The 24,880-nt window shown below is 40.2% G+C and overlaps 1 protein-coding gene across 8 annotated transcripts in view; it reads left to right on the forward strand.

The window, feature by feature from the left end:
* PDE1C (phosphodiesterase 1C) overlaps window positions 1-24,880 on the forward strand; it is a 307,971-nt gene that overhangs the window by 227,790 nt on the left and 55,301 nt on the right. For all 8 annotated transcript variants that reach the window (XM_032442568.1, XM_032442569.1, XM_015855053.2 and 5 more), the window contains 5 exons: window positions 15,861-15,974; window positions 16,824-17,006; window positions 18,701-18,767; window positions 21,644-21,760; window positions 22,770-22,910. In XM_032442568.1, coding sequence (XP_032298459.1) covers window positions 15,861-15,974; window positions 16,824-17,006; window positions 18,701-18,767; window positions 21,644-21,760; window positions 22,770-22,910 — 622 coding nt within the window. The remainder of the gene's footprint in view (window positions 1-15,860; window positions 15,975-16,823; window positions 17,007-18,700; window positions 18,768-21,643; window positions 21,761-22,769; window positions 22,911-24,880) is intronic.

Consider the following 24,880-nt stretch of genomic DNA (forward strand, 5'->3'; position numbering starts at 1 on the left):
ACTGTTAATCCATGCCAAGTAAAAACGTCGTGCTGATAGATGGAAATACTGCCTATCCTGTGCTTTCTGGGATCAACAGCCTACACTGTATCTTTTAATATGATAATCCTTTAATTATCTTTTAATAAGCTAAATAACATTCAGATACTTTGTAGCATATGGAAACAGGCCCATGAACATGAAAAATGGATGAACATTGTGACCTGGAGGTCAACAAGGAAATTTCCAAACCATGTGAACTTCTCTAAATGTTAAGTATATAGTGATATTTCAGCTTCTCATTGTACATTCAGTGATTACTGAAGAAAAACAAATAGAGAGATTATTACACTTCCTTTGTAAAGATGTTGGGAAAATACATAATCTCCTTTTATTGCCAAAGTAATTGTAAAATCAATCACATTTGATATTGCTGTTGTCTCTTCAGCTTTTATATTCATAAGTCAAAACAACACTGAAAAAGTAACATACATAAAAAAAATTCATCAGCGTAAGCCTTCATTCTCATGACAGTTTATTTCCTGGAAATGAGATCGAGTTAAAAAACAAGCCACAAATCTTAGGAAAACAGAAAACATCACCCACAAGCTTTACTGTTGCATCATATGCTTGTTGTCATTCTGCCCCTTTTCTATTTTCCTCAAGGTCAATCATATGGTGGTATTTTTCTTCCCTTTATCAACCTAATATTTTCTCAGTTCCATGCATGTTCTGTCCTGTTCTAAGTTTTGTTAGGATTTCAGTGTGTCTGTGTTTGGATGCCAGCAGTGGGAGATGTGACTCAAAATACTAAACCACAAAAAAATATATTATATAGTTGTGGAGCTAAGCAGGACAAAGAGACTGTGAGACTTTGGATCATTTCTACCGCACTGGGAATATAAAGTAAAATTTAAGGAGGTGAACAGTGTAGAAACTAGAAAGGAACTGAAGCCTGGAAGAGGCATTACAAGATCCCAGACAAAATGCAGTGCCTTGAGGTTGTTGGTTCAGGTGGCAGCGAGTAGCAGGAAGCTCACCTAACTGCAAGCTGAAGAAAATGCACTTGTGTGGAATAATGCAGGGTAAAGAGGGATTTGTACTTCTTTTGGAAACAGTGTTTTTAAAAGTCTTTTTTTTTTTTTTTTTTAGGATGCCTCATGATGAAAGTTTTTTCCAAATTGCTGCCTATCTCTCTTATGTTTTTCATACAGAATATGTGATATTTTGTGGTTCGCTCCTTTCTGCGTTGTCTCTTCAGCTACACCTAATACACTTAATGTAGTACATGAAGTAATTTTGCATTGTCGTGACTCCCAGAATAGTCAGTCTGCCCTACAGCTTCCATCTCTATCAGCGGATTATATTCAAAGCTCATTCTGAGTGTGGTTTTCCCCAAATCGATACTCCTGAGTTCTATTTAAAAATTCATTCTACTTCTCAGAATCTGTGCATTTACAAAATGACCTCTAACACTGCTTTCACCAGACTACCTTTGAGGAAACAGATGGTGTGCTCTCAGGGCTCAGTAGGGTCCACATACAGCTGAACCCATCTGGCACTGGAGAATGCTCTCCTGCATTGGTTACTCAGAGCACTCAGCACAAGCAGGCTTTCTGTAAGCATCACCATGAAATGTGTCCCCTATTTCTCCATGTTCTTTATGATACCAGTGCAGTGCAGCATGATGTGAAATTATTTTCAAAATAAATTCTCTGTATCAATGCCCTGGAAAAATCAGTACTGCAGTAGGGTCAGCAGTGACAACAACAACAATAATAAGACAACATTCTAGGATATAGCTTCATGAAGGTTTTGTTCAGAATTCAGAATCTCACACAGTGCCTTTGCATGCTTCATGCTGCTCCCTACTGGTCTGTAGCTGATGAACTTAAATATTTCTTACAACTTACAATATTTCTTACTGGCTCAGCCTGTACCCAGTAGGCTGAGATGAGTTTTCTGCCTGTACTAGTGCTTATGCAGTAGGTAGGTGCTCTGTTTTGTGTTTTTTGCTGTGGTTGCACTCCGGACAGGAGAAGCATCTTACTAAATAGAATCAAGTTATATTAACAACACAGTGAAATAAAGACAAAAGTTGCAATTCCTTGGGTTGTTTGTTTGTTTGTTTTTGAAGTCCTGACTTTGCTGAGCAGAATCCAGCACTTTCTCGCACAGTTTTTTGTTTAATGTAAAAAATTATCCTACCTGTAGTGTGAAGGTCAATGAGACAACACTGATGGTGAGTCTGAATCTCAAGCAAGTTTTGTTGCAGGTATCACAAGTGCTTATGTAGTGGTGTCAGCTGATACCCCATACAAATTCAGTATGTCTACAAGTGCCATTGGTAAACAGAAGTAAAATATTGTAGCTGAACTTTCCATCTGCAAAAACGTGTTGTGAAAGTGCTCATACAAAGAATGCCAGACCTACAAGAAAGTTCTTTCCAGAGTGCTTCTTGTAAAGAAAGGAAATTGGAATTTGTGCCTAGCTTGTAATTTCATTAACCAGTTCTGGGCTTTGAAGTAGATCTGTTGCCTCTTTTAAAGGAGTAGAAATAGCACGGGTGTGGTTTTATCTTCTTCCTTCCCAAAAGCACGTAATAGAGTCCTCTTTAGCCCTTCCCCTTTGAATGTTTTCTCAGGTGTGCACTTCTCACACCCCCCTGACAGCTATAAGGCTAAACACGTCCAAAGAACATTCTCCTGACTATCTCCAGAAATATTACCTGTTTTTAACTCTGCATGGCTTGTTCAACACTGTGAGGGATAGGGATGTACATTTGCAAAAGTTTGGTGCTTTTTTTTTTTCTCCTGCTTTTTTTCTTTTACTCTGTTTTACTTCAGTGCTTGAATGGTGCATCTCCTGCACTGCTTCTGAAAAAGTGCCAAGGAAAGGAAAACATTGCAAGTATAACTTCATGCTTCTGTAATTTGAAAGACAAGCAGTGTTTACACAGGAACATAGTTGGTTCGATTTTGCACTGGAGAGGGATACGGTATGAAAATGAATATTTTTGGTGTGCTTTCAGAGCATCAGTTCTGACTACACCTGTGTAAACCAGGAGTCAAAAGAACATAATGTTCACAATCGGATTTTCCCCTCTAATTCAGTTTTAATCCATGAACATGAAGTTTTGTGGGCAGTTTTCCTGACAGCAGAACTTTTCTTGGCATATTATGAATGTTTCCAGCTTTTCTACATGTCATTGGTGATTTCAGAGGCAGCTTTTCAAGGCTATTTTCCACATACAAGTTAAAGTAATAGGCTATTCCTTATTTATTTATTTTTTTGAACGGTTGAATATCTCACACACAGCTGGGTAACATGGCCTTACTCTTTTGCTGAGAGGTATGGGATGGGCTGAATATACTGTTCGCTCATGGGGTCTCTAAATGATGCAGGCATGGCACAGATGATGCCTGGTTTCTTTCGTGTCTGAGCCGAGGCTTCCTTCAGATTCTTTGTTGCCTAACAATGGCGGTGAATTTGCGATTTCCTCAGCAGAAATCACGTGCATTGGCCATTTGTCATCATGCAATCTGTGTAGACTTAATGTTTTAGGAAACTCTTCAACGTTGTTTGAGATTTATAGTTTCCTGGTGTCCTGGTGATAGACAGAAAGTTTGAATCAGCATTGTTTTCTTAGAAAATGACGTTAAGAAATATCCCATTGGCTAAAACTAAACATCTTTTTTTTTTTTTTTTTTTTTTAAACTTTATTGTTATTCTGACATGGAAAACCCTTTGATTAATCTGTGAATTCACTAGCTATTCAAAATAACTGTCTCAAGGGGAAATCAAATAATAATGTTTACTTTGGATCTTTTTAGATCCAGACAATACTAGAAGAGAACGTAAGTACATTGTTAAGATGAAGGATTTTTGGAGGACGAGTAAAGCCTTCTGGGAGCCATCAGAGTTTTTGTATCGTGTAACCCAAACCTACCAAGTTTTCCTCTTTTAGTCAAAGACCAGGAACTTCTGAAACTACCACGACAATCTCAAATACAGTTCAGACAAGTTCATGTTTCCAAAGACACCTTTAAAGGACAAAAGACGTGGTAATGATGTGCCTTTCCCCACTTGCCATTCCAGATTCAAACAAATGCAAACACTATGCATAGCTTGAGCTCTGAATCTTTTTTTGCACTGCACAGTGTGACAGAATGTGTCAAGGATAGGTGTCCGAGCTTTTAGCTTGCCTGTGGAGGCCAGCCTGTGCCTGAGGAGGGCCAGACTGAGTTAACAGAAATTGTCTTGGGCCACATCTAAAGTATGTATTATAATTAATGTTTATAAGTAACAAAACTCTTTAAAAATGCTTTTTAGTTTAAAACATAAAAAGAGGGCAACAACAAGAAAATAATAAAACTAGTGAAATATTTAACCTCATTTCCGTGAAACTAAGGCATCAATATCTGATTTGATGGAAGTAATTTGAGTTCTCAGTGAGGTTCAAGATGTTAATCAGAGATTTTTGATCTGATTTTACTTTTTCTGTATTTCATCCTCCAAAACAGCTGTTCACAAATATATGTAATGCCAAAAAGCGATGACGTGAATAAAGCATGACTGTGATGAAGTCAGGGGTAGTATATGTCTTAAAGAGATCTGGTGAAGTGACATTATCAAATTTTTCTTTGAGATGAACATCTGATTGCAGTTGTATACATTCACTTTGAAGATTTGCAGGTGCTTTATTTAAGCTGACTGAAAACAGAGTCTCAAATATAGAAAAAAAATTGATGATTTTTTTTTTATTTTGCAATATTGAAGCCTATTTTTAAATGCCTTTATAAAAACAGAAAGCATGGCAGCATATTTTTTGCTGTTCACAGGTCTGTGATTAGCCAGTGTATCAAAATGTGCGTTATTTGCCATAACTTGAGCTTGCCATAATTTAAGTTTCATTCTGAACTCTGTTTTTTGAAACATAGCATAGTTGATTTTCACCTTGAAGATGCAAGTTTAACTCATTTAAATGAGCAGTCAGATCCTCTAAAAATACATACCACTAATTATTTTATGCTTCTTGTGAGCTTTTTGAGACACTGAATATTACAAAATTTGTCAGCACCACACAAATATTCTGGATGTTTCTTCTTCAGTGAATATGTTAACTCATTAAATTATTTCTCAAAATAACACAAGTCCATGTTTAATAATTAAGCAAGATTTACATATCTGCGTACTAACAAAAACTGCATGTATTCACATGGTAAGTTGAAACATTGTCGTCAGTAATCTTTTACTCGCTGAGTGGTATAGTGATGTGAAACTTGTAATGAATGTGTGTTTAAATTTGACAGTGTGTAAGCTGCATATATGAGCTGTGGAGTTATCACTGCCTTCCCCTCTGCACTGTTCGGTTGCCACCTACACAGTGTGTGCTCAAGCTGTGCACAATTAACTCCTGAAAAATTTCACTGAAAATTCATCATAATGCTGAAAGTTCTTGGTTTTCTGCAGTTGCACTGCTAGCTGTCCACGGCCACACCTCACCTGCAGGCCGTGCATTGGACACACCTGGTGTTAAGAGAATTCCAGGCCTTAATGACAAACCTCAAGAGCACAGATTCCATTCAAATCTGCCATTGCCACTTCTGACTTGAGCTGTTCAGAAATCTGCGTGCTTAGCATGTCATGTGGCAGGGGAGGCAGGCATGAAGATCTTCTGGTTTAGCACTGGTAGGTGGCTGTGCAATACCTGCCTCTTTCTTGCTCCCCCCTCCTCAGCAGAACAGGGGGAGAGAATATGATGAAAAGAGCTCATAGATTAAGATCACAGAAACCATAGAGTTGGAAGGGACCTCTCTGATTGCCATTATGGGCAAAACAGATTCAGCATGAAGAAGACTAATTTGTTGCTAGTTAATGACAGCACAGAATGGCAAGAGCTGAAAGTAAGCTAAAAACACCTTATCTCCAGTCTACTCTCTTCTGCAAGGAATGGAGCTGTGGTTAGTCCATAATGCTTTCTTTGCCACCCCTTCATAGTCACTCAGCCCCTGACCCAGCATGCAGTCCTTCCCACAGGTTGCAGTCCATCCCAAACTGATCTTCTCTGGGCTTCCAACAGGCTGCAGCTCTCCAAGCACTGGTCTAACACAACTCCTTAGCACAGGGCCCATCCTTCTGCAGCAGATGGCTCCAGCAGGAATCCCTATAGGCGGCAGCTCTTTCAAATCTCTGCTCCACTGCAGGAATCTCTGCACAGGCTGTATGTAGAGATCTGCTCTGCATTTTGCTCATAGGGTTCAGTGGGACAGTCTGTTCCATCGTGGGACTCTCTTGGGCTGCTGAGAAATTCTGCTTCACACCTATTACATCTTCTACACTTCAGTGGCTGCAGGGATGTTTCTCTCATACATTCTCACTCCTCTCCCCCAGTTGCTGTTGCACAGCAGTTTTTCACTTTCTTAAATCTGTTTTCTCAGAAGCACAGCCAGCATCACTCATGACTCAGCTCTGGCAGCAGCAGGTTCCTTATGCAGAAGCTGGAACTGGCTCTGATCTGACATGGGGGAGCTGCAGGTCTCAACTCTGTGAGCATTCTGCCCACTACCCAAACCTTGCCATGTGAACCCAACACCGAAATCGCAGGTAGTATAAATTGGGAAAAGGCAGGTCAGTTGTGCCTTCAAAAGTTTTTCTCTATTAGTTGAAGAATAAAACAAACTTTGGCAAATCAGTAGCTTGCACAGATTCCTTGTTCTCTGTAGGCTTCACGCGATTCTTTTGAAAAGACCAGCTGTCCTTATACACCTCTTCCCTTTCCTCTGATGCTACCATGCTGTTGTCAGTTGACATGGTAGTAGTGAAAAACTCTGTTCGTTACTGGACAGAAGGTCGTGAGAAGTTTTTAGCTAGAGCACACCACTCGGCATCTGTATTATGACCATCTAAGTGTTAGGTCATCAAAGGGACCTAACAATCTCTAACATTCTGACATCTTCAGCATCTGTTTATCCCATTTTGCAGTACTGATGTTGTTGTGCAGTCTTACTGGTACAGTGCAGAAATAGGCCTTAGGAAGGTCAAGCAAAGCAAATCACAGAGATGCTGCCAGTGAAATTTCCACCAGTAACGGTAGAGCCAAAATTGAGGGTGAACTAGTAAAATAGGAAGGGAAGGAAAGGAAAGATGGGTAGAAACAAGGTAGTATTTGTGCCAAGATACTAAACTAATCCTTGCAGTGATTTTCAGCATGCCTGCTTAACAATATTTGAAGAATGAGAATTTACTAGGGAAAGTAGGAAATCATTTATATTCAGAATGATAATTTGAGGGTTAATACTTCCTTCCATCAGAGCCTGGAGAGAGTTTGGGTGTTGCAGCTGTGAAGGTCTCAGTGCCTTTACAGCATGAGAGCAAGGCAAATTGGATGCAGATGTCTACAGCCAAAGGCACTCCTCCATAGCATGTGGAACATAACAGTTCATGCAGGAAGTGGAGATGGAAGGCATATGACCCTGTAAACACAACAGTAATTTGCGTAAGAAATTTGTTTTCATAAACAATCTTTGCAAGTTTTTCTTGTTCTTTGTCACACCCTTTTCTTAATACTGCTATTCAAATACATTTTCCATGCCTTTCTAACCTTGGATTAGTTCTAGCAGATGTTTTTGAAGTGCTTTGTTTGTGTTCCATTGAGTGGCTGCAGGAAATCTCAGGTGGTCTTTGTTCCTTCTTACACAAACAGCCATGAATGAGTTTTCTACAATGCACTGTTTCATCAGCTGCACTATTTTCTTTTCACGGTTCTGACTGCAAACTTAGCATTGTTTCATACCTACTTGGTCATCTATTTTGTGCTACAATGAAGAAGCCATGAATTCCAAATGTTTCCATTTCCTCAAGATGTGTCTTCCCAGTCAAGCTCTCTAAATTTGGCCAACTGCACTTTTGGCCCATCAGGTTGTTGAGTACTTGTTTCTGAAGCTTTTCCATTTTTAATTTGTAATTTGTACTACTTGGAGCAGTCACTGACCTTTCTCTTTCAGAAAAAGAGCATTTAGTTATTGTAATTAAAATGAGGAGGTGAGATGCCACCATGCAAAAGTTTATTCCTAGACTTTGTACGATGCTTGTATAGCATTTCCAAGTTTCTCTCTAAATTGAAGTTGGAAGTCTAAGATAAATGATTGTAGCTCAGAAATACTTTCCTCTAGCATATTCTAACTATCAGTGCTGCAGCGACCAGATTGTGGTTAAGGGACAAACCCAGATCATGTGCTTATTAGTAAACTTGAAAGCTTGGAATGCTAGTAGTATCTAGCTACTCTATCTCTGGATCTGTTAGTCTGGCTGATAATGATAGAAGGCAAGGAGGTGGTCTGCAGTTTAAAGTGCAAATACTGATCTATCAATGAAGACCACTATGTGAACAACTATTTTGAAAAAAAAAAGCAGCTTTTTCAGAGCTGATTTTTAACTGGTGTTTTGTCAGCCTTCAGCTTTCATGTTATAATAGCCTCTAATTGCCATTTCTCTTTGAAAACTCTGATTCTCCTGTTAGTGCCCAGGTTAAAGAATCCTTATATGGCAGGTTTAACATGTGCAGCTAAATGTTTCAGGCAGCCTTGGTTTTTCAGCCTTTAACAAAAAGCAGAAGAGTGTTTGATGCTGACTTTGGGAATGGATCCCTCCAAAATAAAGATAATTAATGGTAGAAAAAATGGACGTGTTTAAGGAGAAGTATAGAATAGTCACATTGCAACCACAGAGAAGAAAGAAAAAGCTCTAGGGAGACCTGATAGCAGTCTTTCAGTATCTAAAAGGGGACTGTAAGAAAGAAGGGGACAGACTCTTCAGCGATGTCTGTTGTGTGAGGGCAAGGGGAAATGGTTTCCAACTAACAGAAGGGAGATTTAGACTGCATATACGAAAAAAAGTTATTTTGTGATGAGGGCAGTGAAGTACAGGAAAACGTTGCCCAGAGAGGTGGTGGATGCCCCTTATATGCAGGCATTTGGGGTTAGGATGTGTGGGGCTCTGAGCTACCTGATCTACTGTAGATGTCTTCATTCATTGCAGGGGAGTTGGAAGTTGGACCAGATGACTTCTAAAGGTCCCTTCCAGCTAATGCAATTCTATGCTTCTGTGATAAGTTTTCCAAAGCCAATCCCAAGAAAGAACTTTGAGATCATATAGGAATGCACCATTGTTTTGTGCCTGCCTCTAAGTATAGCTAGTGGAATATAAGTGAGATGTAGTTTTTACCTGGATCTGAGGATGTGCTGATGACTGAGAGTTATCTGAAGGGAAGCAGCCTGGGAACAACTTCTTCCTTTGCTTACTGGACACCTCTGTAGGCACAGCACACTCCTGCCTGAACTTCACACTTTGTATGTACTCTGCTCTGCACTTGCTTGACTGTGGGTTTCTAAAAGCTGCTCTGGAACATAGTTGTTTTTAGGAACTGGAAAGTGTGAACAACTTGCAGACTTTCTCCTGTGGGTATTTTAATGATAACAGATGGGAGACAATTAGTATGACAATATTTTGGTATTAATCTACTGAACTCTCCCTGATTTCTGCAGTGAGCATTAAATAGAGAGCTTGCAGGAACCTCTGACATACAGTCTTGCACAGAGTAATCTGCTAGCATCATTTGGCAGAACGGTCTTGTTCAGGGATTGATAAATGTGATAATTGTGGTTTCAAAGAAAAATATTCAGTCTCTGTAAAACTGATAGAAATGCATCATTGGATGCATCAACATTAAACTGACAATGTGTACTCAGTTGTCTCAAACATAAATTTATACGACTCATCTCAGGTACTTGTTTTTAACCAACACAAATGGAAAATTCCTGCTGAAGCTGTCTTTCTAGTTTGGATCTGTTCCTCAGCATTTAATACCTGCTACTTAAATGGAGCACCAGAGGGTCTTCAGTGCCCATCATGGAGGCCTTTGGCAACCCAGCTGACTGAGGCTGCTGCACTATGAGGTGTACCACATGCAGTCTGCCTTTGTTCCTTTTGGGCAGCATTAAATGTCATGTGCATTAGGTCTGTGGTTTCTTTACATATAGTTGGATACCATCTGACAGACTTTCTATGTGATCCCTGCTTAGCTGGTCTGCACAGGGTCTCTAACTGTGATATACCCATAGAATATCAGATTTCTTGAGTTTGTCCTTCAGAGTAAGATAGCAGATGCATACCTATTTCTATGCAGCAGTGTCTGAATAGAAACATGGTTCACTGTATGGTGAACATCTGTTTCTCAATATTATTCATGAATTTTCTACTGTTACTTATCATAGTTTGCCAGAAAAGGGAAAGGAATTTGTACCATACGTTTGTTTTGTCTCTCAGTTCAGCAGACTTTGTCTTTGCAGCTTGTCATATGCAGCCCTTGGGCTTTTCCTGTATGTAAGCTGAAGCTGGAATTTATGCAAATGGATCTACTTGCTAATAATTCTGATTACTATCTTGTTAATTTCTGAAGCCTCTTGGTTATTTTAATTAAATTTTTAAATTATTCTTAAAGAGGAATTTGAGCTGGGTATCAAACAAATGCTATCACAAATGAGGTGCTTTTGAAATCATTCTCTTGTTTTTTTTCAAGGGTAGTTTGACTAAGAAAAGCTGCATAAACACAAACAGATAGCAGAAGGCACCTCTTATTCAGACTTCTGGAGTCAGAGCCACAAGGATTTGCTGAAGCTGAAAGTGCTCCACAAGTGTCTAACTTTGATAGCATTCTTTCCATCCATAGGAACTTGCAAATGGCCTCAATCAATCTCATGTTTTGGCTTTAGCTGGTGAACCTCTGGTGAACCTGATGCTGTGTTACTACATACAGCAGTTTTTGTCAACTTCAGTAAGATGTTGTCTCCAAAATCATCTTCTTCCACGTGCTCTGGGTACATCAGTAAAACTTTAAACTCTCTAACTATGAAAGAGTTGAAAAGGGATATTCTCTCTTCTGGAATACTTCCCAGCTTTCCTAGCAGTTATGGTCCCCCTTTTGGGATCTCCTTTCTGCTTTCAGTGCTATCAGCCTAAAGAGATTTGTTTAAACCAATGCAGAGTGTTTTATTTTCGAGGCTTACAGTTCACTTGAGGAATTACAGTTCACCATCCAGAAGAAGTCAGTACAGAGCTCAGAACTATTGTGAACAATAAACTGTCTTATTTATGTGGAACTGTAGCCGAGGAATGATTTCATGTGTTCTGGAGATTTTTTCTCTATTTGTGCTCTTTGAAAGGAAGGAAGAAGGACACGGGACACATTTTTTTCTCAGGCTAGTGTGGAAGGAAGCCAGTAGCTCATTTTAGCTGGCTGTGTCTTTCTTAGTGAGAGAGAGAAGTTTTGGTAGAAACAAAGTGGTATAAGAAGAAATGATGAGATGTGTTGTCGAAAATGTGCAGAGAATCACAGTCTTAAAGCTTTGGAAATAGAAGTGGAGATGAGCCATGCAGCTTTGCAGACTTCATACTGGTTGAAGGAACCTGCCTCAAGTATTTAATCCATTCACTTTGCGTGTTAATGGGAGCTGACTGGTATACAGGCTGCACTGCTGTTAATATTCTCTGGAGTGATATGTAGTGCTACATATATATATAATTTTTTCTATATCAAAACAAGCCCTCTAACTAAGGGTAGTCATTTGTACACAGATACTGTTCTGAATGAAATAGAGGAGAGTTGGAGCAGTTACTCAGAAATGTAATGTTTCAGGAATGCCCTGAAAACAGCTCCATTATTATTAATTATTTTCCTGTTATTCAGTTTGGATTTAGAGTGGTTTGGGGTCTTAGAGCTGTGTAAGTTTCACGCACTAAGTTGAGTTCATTAATTTCATTTATCTTCTGTCTACCTGGGTCATAAACATGCTAGTGAATATTTTAAGGAAATATTACATGTCTCCCAACAGGACTGTGGAACAGCATAGGCTTTGGATAAACTCTCACCATCACTGAATAGCCATCCTGCATGCTTTACACCGATATATTGCTCTGTTGAGTTCAGTGGGCTTGTTTGCAGGTGCTGGCTGGGATTTTTATGGTGAATGCAAGCAGATACTTCCCTGTACAAACTGTAGGCAGTGTGGGAAGCTGTCTTCTGGAAACAGCCCAGCCCTTTTTTCAAAAGTTTACACCTGTGTGAGCTTCCTGTGGGCTCATAGGAAGCTGAAAATGCTCAGCATTGTGTAAGCATAGGCTTTTCCCTTGGGCAGTGAAGATATTATTCCAAGGAATAAAATGGGAAACAACTTTACAGAGAACAAGGGCTCTCAAACTTTTAATATAGTATTTGGCACACATTCATGGGGAATCTGTGGACTGGATATCATGGAATTTTGGAGTGGAGAAAATATCTTCCTTTGCAAATCTCATTTAGAAAGGCATTAGCTGTATCATTATAACTAAACAATTAGATTTAGTGCTAATATCATATGACCAATGGTTCTCTGTAGGTGCTCTGCTGGTGACTGCAATCTGAGAAACACATGTGATGTGTGCAGTGTTCTTAAAGCAGTTTATTGTTGGAGGTGGTTAACACCTGTTGTCTCCTTTTCTTTCCACAGTAATTGTCTGGACTTCAGTGGGACTGGGCCCAGTAGAAATTTGGTACAGAAAGGGAAAAAAAAAAGGAACATTGAGAATGGGGTTTCTGATCATTCCAAAATGAACTTCTAAAAACAGAACAGAGCAAAACATGCTTTGGTTGAAGAAAATATTTTGTTCCTACAAAACAGAGCATAGTCATAGTATTATTAAGGTTGGAAAAGACCACTGAGATCATGTAGTCCAATTACCAATGCATCCCCACTATGCGCACTAACCACATCCATCAGTGCTGTATCTGTATGTGTCTTGAACACCTCCACCACTTCCCTGGGCAGCCTGTTCCAATACTTGACCACTCCTTCTGAGCAGAAATGTTTCTTATCCAACCTGGATATTACACATGGTCATGTTTCCCTTTTGGACTGACAGACTTCTCATTTTCCTGTAAGTGGTACATGTAAGTGAACCCAGCTTCCTTTTGCCATGACTGGTCTATGGAGTAAAGAGAGGAAGTCGGAATCTTGCCCTTTGCTCCATTCCATTAGTATAATTTCCTAAGAATTCAATATATAGAAAGTTTGTTGTAATGTTTTTATTTAAGTTAAAATGGTTTCATGAATTTTGTTGAATTCCACAATTGCTTCAGCCACCTTGAAATGGCATTTTCCAGCTAATAAATTTGCCTGGATGCCCTTCATTGAGACAGCCTGGCCTTAACTTTGTGATTGAATTTAGGACTATTTCAAACAAACTAAGATACATGGAATGCATTAAAGATAATCTATCTCTGGTCCCTCATTTAGTAGAAGTAACAGGCAGCAGTTGCTGTGACTCAGTGATTCAGGAAGAGCATAATTTTTTTCACCTGAGAGCAGCTGATCATTTGGCAAGATTTTATTGTAATGACCGTGCTTCAGTTTTTCCAGATGATTGATGCACACAATACTCTGGATAATCATCTTCGGTGATGGATGTTGGTGCTATGAAGCAACAGTTACTCACTGTGCTGCCATTGAGCATGAATTTTGAATGACTTGTGGCACAGAGCTGCCCGGTGGTTAAATCGATGAAATGAAAGTCAGGAGGAGCCCAAGATAATGTTAACCCTGCAATATTGACTCCTTTGGCTCATGTGCAAGCAGTGTTTCTGATAACAAGTTAAGGGATCACGTCCCTAGATTACCCATGTATGGGATGAAAGAAGGAGGCTTCTGAACCACTGCTTACTGTTGTTCCCTCCCCTCTGTGTCATCAGGAATTAATTATTGAACCATATTGTTGTTTTCTTGACAACAAGCAAGTAGATGAGTTGATCTGCCAGAGTAGGTGGCCCCCTCCTGTTCATGGTTCTTCCTATGTCTGAATATGCAGTTTTGTGTCAAAGATACCACTGCCTGTTGGAATGGTGTTTCTGTGACTGCGCTAGACAAATAATCAATGCTTTGTTATTGTTGTTGTTGTTTTTCTTTCTCTGCAGCCTTTTACTTTCTCTGCAGTTTAAGGGACAGGGAGCAGAAGGAAATCTAGGTGGAACTTACTGTTTGTGCAAGTGCACGTGGCCAGTCTGGGTGCTTCTCAGTTCAGCCCAGTAGAAATTGCTTTTAATTGAAAGCATTGATACTGTGGCAGCAGTGTAATAGCAAGGAAATACAGATATTCATATTGCATGAAGAATTTCATTGATATAATTGTTGAGCAATTTGGGCTCCAGACATGCTAAATCAAGTGAGAGCAGGGAGTTAATTTTGGGCACAAGCTGTGGATTGGCTTGTGGAAAAGGTTATAATTTTCCCAGGGCTATAGAAAAGGCTGAGGAAGTCTAGTGTGCTAGACAGAAGCCAGATTTTAGATGACATGGCTACAATGCATTCCTGCATTGTGAGCAAGACAGACAACTTGTCATTTCTGCTGCACAGCTGAATGTGTTTTTCAACTTGTATTTAACTGCTGCTTAATGAAGATGAAGACACTGACAAAAACATTTTAATGTGTGAAGTTTTTATCCCATGGTCTCTTAATGGAATGATAATTTTCTAATTCTAAGCTTGCATCTTTTTTCTTTTTTTCCCCAATTTTGGAACAGAAAGTAGAAAATGAAGGAGGTGAAAATACAAAAGGAAAAAGTGAAAATATGTTCATTATCTTTGTCACAGGGAAAAAAAAAAAAAAGTATTTTAAGAGGACATCTGCATAGACATGTGTTCTTAGAAATTCTTTTTCCCCTTAGTAAAAACCTAATAGGAGAACTTCTGTGGATTCTGTTTAATATAGGTGGGATAGTCCAAAGTGACCTTGCAGTATCATAGAATTACAAGGTTGGAAAGGACCTACAAGATCATCTAGACCAACCGTCCTCCCATTGCCACTGCTGCCATAAGCCACTAAACCATATCTTGTAGCTCCTCATCCAGATGCTTCCTGAACACTGCCAGGGCCAGCGACTCCATCACCTCCCTGGGCAGCCATTCCAGCACCTGAACACTCTCTGAGGGAAAAAAAATTTCCTTATGTCTGATCTAAACCTCCTCTGGTACAACTTGTGGCCATTTCCTCGAGTCCTGTTTGTTGCCTGGGAGAAGAGGCCAAACCCCTCCTCATCACAACCTCCCTTCAGGAGGTTCAACCCCACCTCCCAACTTGGTGTCATCTGCAAACTCACTGATGGTACACTCAATCCCCTCGTGTAGGTTATCAATAAAGATATCAAACAAGATGGGCCCCAGTACCAACCTCTGGGGGTCACCACTTGTAATGGGTTACCAGCTGGACCTAACTCCATTAACCACTACCTGTTGGCATTGTCCTTCACCCAGTTCCTTACCCATCCAGGCCAGGGGCAGCCAGTTTCCCCAGGAGAATACTGTGAGAGACCATGTCAAAGGCTTTGCTGAAGTCTAGGTAGACTAGTATTTCCTTAACTTTGCATGGTATTTCTGGAGTAGTATTTGTAAAAACACACACCTTTGCATTTGTTTCATCTTTGTATGTGAAGCAGCCTTCATCAGTGCCTGAATTTATCAACAAATAGTGCTCGTCAAGTTACTTGATTTTTTTGTCTGGAACAAAATCGTCTCTTTTAACTCCTTTGTTAAAATCCAAGTGATTTCTGTTTTAACATACTTCCTTACAACTGGGAACTGTCACATCTCACTGACTTACTTGAGCCTAAGTATAATGCAGTGTTTGTTTAATGTCATGATGACTGATATTTTTAAGAGAGTTGCATGGGCTTCCCAAAACTTACATATGCCAATCATGTTTGTTAGGTGTCATGCTGGATCCAATTTTTAACTGATTCACACTCTCAGACCTGTTTCTCTTTGTTCTAACCATTTTCTATCTTCCTCTTCCAGGTTGCGATCTTTGGTAAAGCAACTAGAGAGAGGGGAAGCTTCAGTTGTAGACCTAAAGAAAAACCTGGAATATGCTGCGACGGTCCTTGAGTCAGTGTACATTGACGAAACTAGGTGAGCGAATTACAGGTATCCATATTTGTCTTCTAGGGAGTACCAGGTATGCAAAATTGTAATATACACATCAGTTGGAAAACTTTAGTCATGATTTATTATTCAGAGAAAATATTGTTAGAACAATGTATTTCTTAAAGAGAAGATCTTCAGTTCTTGATATAAAAACTTCTTGGAGTTTCACATGACAAGGGGGAGATAAACACAATCATAAATCTAGCATATGTTCTCTTGAAGAAAGATTTTCACAATAATTGTTCTCCACTTTTTGTGAAAGTTTCTGTGGAAAGTTCAAAATTCGTACTCCTCTATTTCTTTTGAATAGAGTTAAATCAATTAACTTTTACTAAGTCTTTGAAATTCAGAGGTGTTTTTTGTTTGTTTGTTTGTTTGTTTGTTTTACTCAAGTTTGTGGTAGAAATTGGCAGATAAGAAATTGCAGAAGAGTTTCCCTTTCTGTTATGTGCTGTTACCTCAGTGTTGAGTCACCACATGTGGTCAGAATAGGAAAGGATAGGACTGTGTGATACTTACTGTGAAGACAGATGTGACTGTCGGTGATCTCTAACAGGCTGAAAGATCAGGAATAGTAATGAGTTGAAGATGAAATGTGAGTGGGTGATGATGTAGTTGTGCTTCAGAAAGCTGATATTTCTTGTTTGTCAGCCTAGTAGTTAATTTCACAATTTAGTATTTAACTACACAAGAGAACAAACGATCTGTTGAAGATGTGCAGAAAGAGGTTTCATTAGGTTTTTATTAGAATAGATGTGCATTTCTTTTTGGTTAATGATGTTGCAATGGTCTCCTAGGCAGTTCTTTTACCCTTTGTTTTCCTTCCTCTTCTAGGCGTTTACTGGACACAGAAGATGAGCTCAGTGACATCCAATCTGACTCTGTGCCCTCAGAGGTCCGGGACTGGTTGGCTTCTACTTTCACACGGCAAATGGGGATGATGCTCAAAAGGACAGAGGAGAAACCTCGGTTCAGGAGCATTGTCCATGCAGTACAAGCAGGGATATTTGTGGAAAGGTAAAGGAACATGTAATGACTTTGTTCTAGTAGCTAGTCATGCACACTGCCAATTGCACCTGCAGTACTGAGTGAAGAGGTCTCTAATATGATTCTAAAGTTGTTTCTACAAAGATCTGGTTGGCAAACAACTTCTAGTAGAGTGCAGCCTGAAGCAGCACATATGGATCTGTTTTTAGCGTAATACAGATGTAATAGCACAGGTGAAATAATTCTGACATCTCTTTGTAGTCCTAGGTTGGGACTCAGAGTTTTTAAAGTGTAGTCAGTTTGGTTTAGGCCCTACCTTGCCTTTTGACAGCAAAACTCAAGTCAGGAATGTGGGTGCTGGGTGGGGCTTCCATGACACCTTTTGTCACTGATCAGAACTGTGCTGACAGCCTAGCAGTTCTCTGCATAGGAGGGTAGGTGTATCACACAGTGGATCACAGACCACACAGGCGCACAGGGACTCCTTCCACTTTCTGATTGCTGACTTTTTAAAATTACACTTATTATTTAATCTCGTACCTGAAAACTCAAGAAATTGCTGCATGTGTGCTAAGAGTGGCTGCAATAATGGTAAGGCTAACAGGACAGCATTAGCTGTCCTTTCCCCTGGGAAGTATTCTTCCCATGTTTGACAGGCTATTAGTGAATTAACGTACACTCTCAGTGAAGGACTTGCTTGAGAAGGATGTAAATGAGTGGCAGAAAGCTGGTAGTCAGAGGCTGTTACCCAGTGGATTTGAATAACTGTGAAATGAAAGAGGAAACATTCAGATGTAAAATGGCATCAGAAAAGGGCTGTTGCCCTCCTTAGCTAAGGCAGAGGGCCTTTGCCTGAACTGTCTGAAAAGTGCTGGGTCCTGGAAGAGGGGGTAAGAAATTATGTGACTTAGGCAGTGGGAGAATTTCTCTAAAGGGGCATGACATTTGTGTTTGAGAGCAGAACGTGAAAGGGAAGTGAAGGACTTCACACATGATCATGTCAGATGGGAGAAGAAAGTTTTCCATCCTCTCTTTTAACTCCTGTGTTTCTGAAGTGCAAAAAAAGAGTGAGGTGTGGAAAGGTGTTTTTAACAGTGGGTGTTTGTGAATTCACATAGCCTATTAAAAACAACATGGCCTGAAAACAAATATAAATTCCAGTACATAGTTCAGTGCATCCTTTAGTATGGTTACCAATGTTATGTCCTTCGTCTTTATCATACACAAAGAAAGAACACCTAAAAATTTTGAACTGATTTAAAAAAAAAAAAAGAGAGAGAGAAGTAATAGTGGTATTGAACTACAGATGATGCCTTGCTGACTGCAGATGATTTCTGAAGTACACTGAGAATGAGCTTGTGTGCTGGACAAGCAAGAACTACAGAAACTGAAAGGGCAGTATGGTTTGCTGCAGTGGAAAATGGGGAGCATCTTGTTTATTTGACTGCAGACTTCCCTCTGGTGAAGATCTGGTATTAACAGATTCATCCTTATCTCCAGCCTGGGGACCAATGTATGAGATACTGGGAATTGTATGGCCTTGAGTTAAGGCCCTACTGTGAAAGATGGTATAGAGAGCATGTGCACAGGCTAGGAAGAAGGAAGAAAAATCATTGTAGTTCAAGTTTGTTGGCCTATACAGGATCTCCTGTAACAGCAAATTTTTTCATTATTGTATTGTATAATTGTATGTATATGTTGCGTTATCTATTTTCTCTTGGTAGAATGTACAGGCGGACGTCCAATATGGTCGGTTTGAGCTACCCACCAGCTGTAATTGGAGTGCTAAAGGTAAGCCCAACAAAAAGGTGATGTTGGGAGAAGGCTGAGGTGTCTTCACAAAGCATCAGGGTAACACTGTGACGTATTACATGGGGAAGGGAGTGTTTTAACTTGCCCTTTCCTTCTTCCTGATGTCTAATCAACCTCAGGTCCATTCATAGTTTACTGGCCTACGGGAATATTCTTAGAGCAAAAGAAAAAGTACAGTTCAGAACTTGAAAATGTTCGTATCCTTGAAGGTTCCAGCTCTGTTCTAGTGTTGAGCTATGAAGCCAATGACAGTAATATGTTGAAATCAATCATGACTTTGCAGAGGGAAGAATGAAAATGTGTGTACAGAGAAGTGGAGAAGGAAATGTATCAGCTGTCCTGAGTGAAGGGATTTTCTATCACTGCTCAGGTTTGAATCTTCAAGGTGACAATCGGCATTGGAATAATAATCTTAGAGTTTTGAGGTTTCAGATGAAATGTGAGAGATGACAAGCAGTTGGAAAAAGTAGATTCCATTCATGGGGAAATTGCAAGCTTCTCAATTTAGGCAGGGTACCTATGCCAATACCATAAATATAGGTTAACCACCAACTATCTCCACAGCAGCTTTGCAAAGGTGTAGTAGTTGTACAGAGAACATTTTACAACCACGGTAATGCTCCTGAAACAGTCTTTCTGCTCCAGTCTACTCAGGAAAGATACACAGGGTACTGAATCTTTTTTGTTTTGGATAGCAAAAATTATTGAAAGATAGGGAAAATTTACATAAGGTCCACTGAGTGCAACAAGAATGATCCAACATGACATTCATTTTCAAAATGGAAGTGTTCATTTACCCCGTTTCCCAGCCACAGGTTTACATGTGTAATCCTGCAGATGGGATCTCATAAATTTGTACTCTGCACTTTGTGGGCAGATAATTAGAGAACATGCCTATAAAGGCACCTCTTCTGCTGAATTCCTCAGCAGTGACAGAACAATGCAGGACCTGTCAGCTATGCTCAATGGGCATAAGCCTCACAGAATTCTTCTTCCCTCTCTGTATTTTTATGATATTAAAGGTTATAAGCAGTATGGACTGAGCTAGAGGAAGTAGGACCCCTGAATACCAACAAAGGCGCTGACTAATTTTGCTCAGGGTGAGATAATGTCATCTTGACCATTCTAGGATGTCTTTTTTTTTCAAAACAGTGTTGAGAACAAGCATCTGCCTGAATGGTCTTGTGGTAGGTAATGGATGTGGCTTAAATAGGAATGAGTTGTTTAGAAGAAGTGGTCTGTCTTTGAAAAGAGTCTTTGTCTTAAATGCCTCCATCCCATCTTCTTACTGGGAACTGCTTTCTTGTTTGTTTTAATGCAGTACAGCTAAGTAAAGACAAAAGAAATCCCAGAGTTACAGCTGTCTTACATCTTGGAATAAATCATGAAAGATGATGTAGAAATGTATAAACACATCTCTTCGTCTGATCTGGCTTTCTATAATCAGCTTTCCCCTCAGAGTGAGAATGGCAATGATTGAGATGACACTGACTGACAACTAGTTTGTTTTTGAGTGATGTTTGGTTTCTTTTGCTGCGGTGACCAACAGGATGCCTTCACTGAGTAACCCAAAGCAATGGAATTATTTTGAGAAAATGAAACTATTACTAAAAAATTACTATTTTAATTAATTAATTATTAACTATATAATAAATATAAATTTAAATATAAAATACATAACATATTTAAATTATAAAAGTACATTCTATTATTCTACATTCTAATATTGTATATTCTACGTTACTATATAACTATATGATTTTAACAGTATATAATTATAAAACATGTAAAACACATAAAACATGTAAAACATAAAAAATATAAAACATATAAAACATGTAAAACACGTAAAACATGTGAAACATATAAAATAAAAACAGTCCAAGAGAGGCACAGGAGTTGGCAAGTGAGCTTCATGATGATTAGGGAGCATCCTCTTCAGAGATGGAGTTGGAGATGGTGTAGTGCTCCTGGCTCATGCTGCCATTCGTAGGAGTTGAGATGGAATTCAACTTTCTGCAAGAGAGTTTATACATTATACTACAGCTTAATGAGATGGCATTTGAACTTGTCTTCTTCCATCTCTTGACTGAGCACCCTGCAGCATTAATAGAGCATTTACAGCTAACTGTAACTCTCTCAATTGCACTTAGATATTTACTTTGATGTCGTAAAGCTCATTTTTTATGCCATTGTTAGCACTTAGTGTAGCATTACTATGAAAAGCCCCAGTTAACTCACTCATACTTAAAAAAATAAAATATTTGCAGATAATTAAAAACTCACGTCCTTAAAAAAAGAGAATCCTGCTGTCTTTGGACAATGAAAGCTGCCATAGTCAAAAGGATCTAAGATCTCTTTGGGTCAAGCAAGGCAGCTTGAGATATTTGTTTCTCGATCGCTAACATCCATATAGCTCGAGTTATCATCTGCTGAACGATGCAGTAGTGCGTATAGTCTTGAATGATACTGCGTTTCGCTTTAGCGAGCGACTCTGTCTGGGCGCGCACTTCGTCGATGCCCTCGTAGCTTTCCCCTGTTATCATCCAACTGACTCTTTCATTTACCAAGGCAGACTAAGATTTGTTTTGCATTTATGCTTTGCTGGTTCAATTGGTGGATCACTGTGACTTGAATAAGCAAGCAACTTCAGTTCTGAATAGAAACTTCTCAACTGTGAGTCATGCTGTACTGAGGAGTAAATTAGACTCCTTATTGATTAAGTGAAATTGAGAATTTTGTAAATAAAATCTGTACACTCTCATCACCCATTAGTAGACATAAAGCGATAGAAATTGAACTATCATGATGAAATGGAAGACCAGATTAACCTTCTTTTCTGTTCATTCTTGCAGAATGTAGACAAGTGGTCCTTTGATGTGTTTGCACTAAACGATGCCAGTGGAGATCATGCACTGAAATTCATTTTCTATGAACTTCTCACACGCTATGATCTGATCAGTCGTTTCAAGGTCAGTAGTTACAAGATGGGTCTCTTTTTCCACCTTGCATTTTCTTCTATTTCATTCTTATTTTACTTTGTTCCATTCAGACTGCAATGATTTCAGCTGCATTTGAAGGTGTCTGTAAAGATTTTGTGGTCACTGTCATTTCCCCTAAAGGGGGAAGAGAATCTTTCTGCAGCAACCAGGACCAAATGTCGTTCAATTAGAACATTTGATTATAGTAGGACAGCATGAAGCAGGTGGAGTTCCACAGAATGGAATGCAGTGGGAATGATAGTGTCATTCTCCCAGTGTTCTTAGGAGTCTCAAGCATGCAAACCAGAAATGAAAAATTGGCTTGCTATGGGTTTCAAAATGCAAATACTACTTAAGGTGGAGTAAAAGGTGTACTCCATATCTTTTACTTTGAACAGTTCCTTTGTAACTGTGAACAGAGTCACATTTGGGTCTCAGGAGCATTGCTCTGAGATGTTTTCCATTATCCCCACCCAAAGATTCCATTTGCCCTTTCTCTGCTGACACTTACTCTGGCAGGACTCCTACTTTCTCTGACTCCTGGCCTCCTTCAGGATCTTCTGACGCCTGGTGAGAAATGTTTGAAGATGATAACTGGTGAGAAATGCATTGCCCCAGGATACATACTCAAGAGAGAAATGGCTGTGCAACTCTAACTGTAGAAATACAAAGGTTTAGGGTATTGTAGTTGTTGCAAAGCATTGGAGAATCCCTGCTGCTTGTTTCATATACACACGCAGCTGCCACCACCCATGTAGTGTGCTCCCCAGAAATCCCCCAAATGTGGCTTCATGTTTGGATGGGGAAAGCCTTTTCGAGGAAGTGAGCTTGATTCACTCTCTCTCTTCAATACTTGTTTAAGGTGTTTTAAGATGTTATTTATTTGGGAAGTACAAGCAGTACAAACTGCTCTCTGGAGCCTCTTCTGAAAATGATCTCCTCCAAATGCTAGCTGTTACATGTGATTCTTTCATTTTTAATGGTGTGCTTTTTTTCTCAGATCCCCATTTCTGCCCTGGTGTCCTTTGTGGAAGCTCTGGAGGTTGGATACAGCAAACACAAAAATCCTTATCACAACCTAATGCATGCTGCAGATGTGACACAAACAGTCCATTGCCTCCTTTTCAAGACAGGTGTAGTGGTACGTACAGGAGTTGGCATCCCTAATACAGAATGAAATGGCAGTAGGTTTTGTTTGGTAAAGAGATTATTGTTATCCACAGCAGAACCCATTTGTACCATAGAAAAATTGTAAATGGCAATGTCTGTGCATTTGGAGGCATTTGGGATTATTTAGAAGAATCTGCGTGAGGATTTGGGTAACTGTTTTAATTGATTGGAGTGAGGATGAGTGAAAAACCCAAGCTGAATTCTCCCCTCTGCCACTGATCTCCTGGCTGAGTCTAGCAAGTCAGCTTGTTGGGATTTCACTTCCCTTTCTGTGAAGGAACAAATCACCTAAGCTTTCTTCAGAATACAAAATGAAATAATTTGTTGCTTAACCCAGTTTGGCACCTCTTTTCAATCTATCACTCACCAATTTCTGATGTTAGTTATTGGGCGCCGTCTCTTCAGCCCATATGGAGGTGGATCCACGTCCATTGGTTGTTCTACAGGTGGATCCACCTCCATGGGTTCCTCTTCATTTTGAGGGTCATCCACCTCCATGGGCTCCTCCTTCTCAATCAGCTTCACCAGCTGCCTCCTCCCCACCCACCTGATTTTCTTGTGGGGAGGAGGATCCATTACTAGTGGCGAGCTGTGAACTGCTGCTGCTGTTTCTCTCTGCTCTGCCCACCAGTATGGCAGTTGCGGCAGTTGCAGTGCTCGTAACACTAGTGACATCATCTGTGTACCAGTGTTCCATGGCAACCCAAACACGGCAGTTGGGGCCTATGGCCTGAGAGTTGCCCCAGTTTTGAAGAAGGAAGGACAGGGGGTACTGAGGGACCCTTTTCTGGGAAGGACTCACTTGTGCCATTGTGCTTGCTAGAGAGAACTTGTAGCCGTTGGGTAAAAGGCCCCATGGAGACTCCAGTCCCTTCTTCATCCCATGCCTCAAATCCATTTGTACTGATGGATGGGCAGGATCAGGCCAGGAGAGCCTTCTACTTGGCAGCTGCCTGGCTGCCTGCAAGTGGAGGCAGCTTGTTGCCCAACAGGAAGTGAGAGGGCACAAAGGGTACTGACACCCTGCAGGCAGCCTAGGGACATGCAATCAATAAAGAAGTGCTGGGTTTCAAGGGTGGTGGGAGTTCTCCTTTGCTGTCCTTCACCTCTGTCCCTTGAGCATAGGGGAGGTAGTGCCTCATCTGCCCTGATCCCCAAGGGAGGGCAGTGGGGAGGAGAGGGCCTGGTGTCCTCTGAGAGGCTGTGCTGGGATGGCATGAGTGGTCCGCTGGAGGGTCTGTGAGATCCTTGATGTTTGGTGGTGGCTTTTTCATTCTGAGGACGAGAGGGCTGACTTGGGATTGCTGTTCTAAGTGTTTTCTCCATCCAGCTAATGAATGTGTGGTTGAAAGTGAAGTCAGGCCACACATGACAGTGCACAAAGAATAGATGGAGGATCGATTGAGTGTCCAGATAAGTAATCAGGTCATATTTGATCTCTGGATCCCTGCCACCTCTGGAGTAGTGATATTGAAAAGAGGGCTGAGGGGCACAGGGCCCAGTTCCACAGATGTCTGCACCCCATCAGTTGACTCTTAGTGTACTTCAAGCAGCATGAAAGTGTTCAATAGGCTAACATCACATGAAGAGGAAAGGGAGGTATTTTTGTTTGGTGCACACGGACTAAATTACAGCCAACATGCCAAGAAACTCTGCAGCTTGTTGCTGAACTAAGACAAACTAAGCTGTTTTTGGTGGTGTTTCTGATGACGGTGTCGTCTTGTCTTTCCACCACAGTAATTTTGAGGAAGGAGGAGGGATGCTGGTTCTCAGGGCACCTGTCCTGAGGATGGATTCACAGTGCTTGTTTTGCCACGTTTCAGTGAGACTAGATGCCTCCTGGGCTCTGGGACTGCCCTTCATTTCATGTGGTGTTCTTAGGATTCCAGCTCCTTGTTCATAGCCTTCCTGGTCTTGCCTGGGGAAGCTGTCAGCTCTCAG

This window comes from Coturnix japonica, chromosome 2 (assembly GCF_001577835.2).
Source record: "Coturnix japonica isolate 7356 chromosome 2, Coturnix japonica 2.1, whole genome shotgun sequence".
In the NCBI taxonomy this organism is placed as follows: domain Eukaryota; kingdom Metazoa; phylum Chordata; class Aves; order Galliformes; family Phasianidae; genus Coturnix; species Coturnix japonica.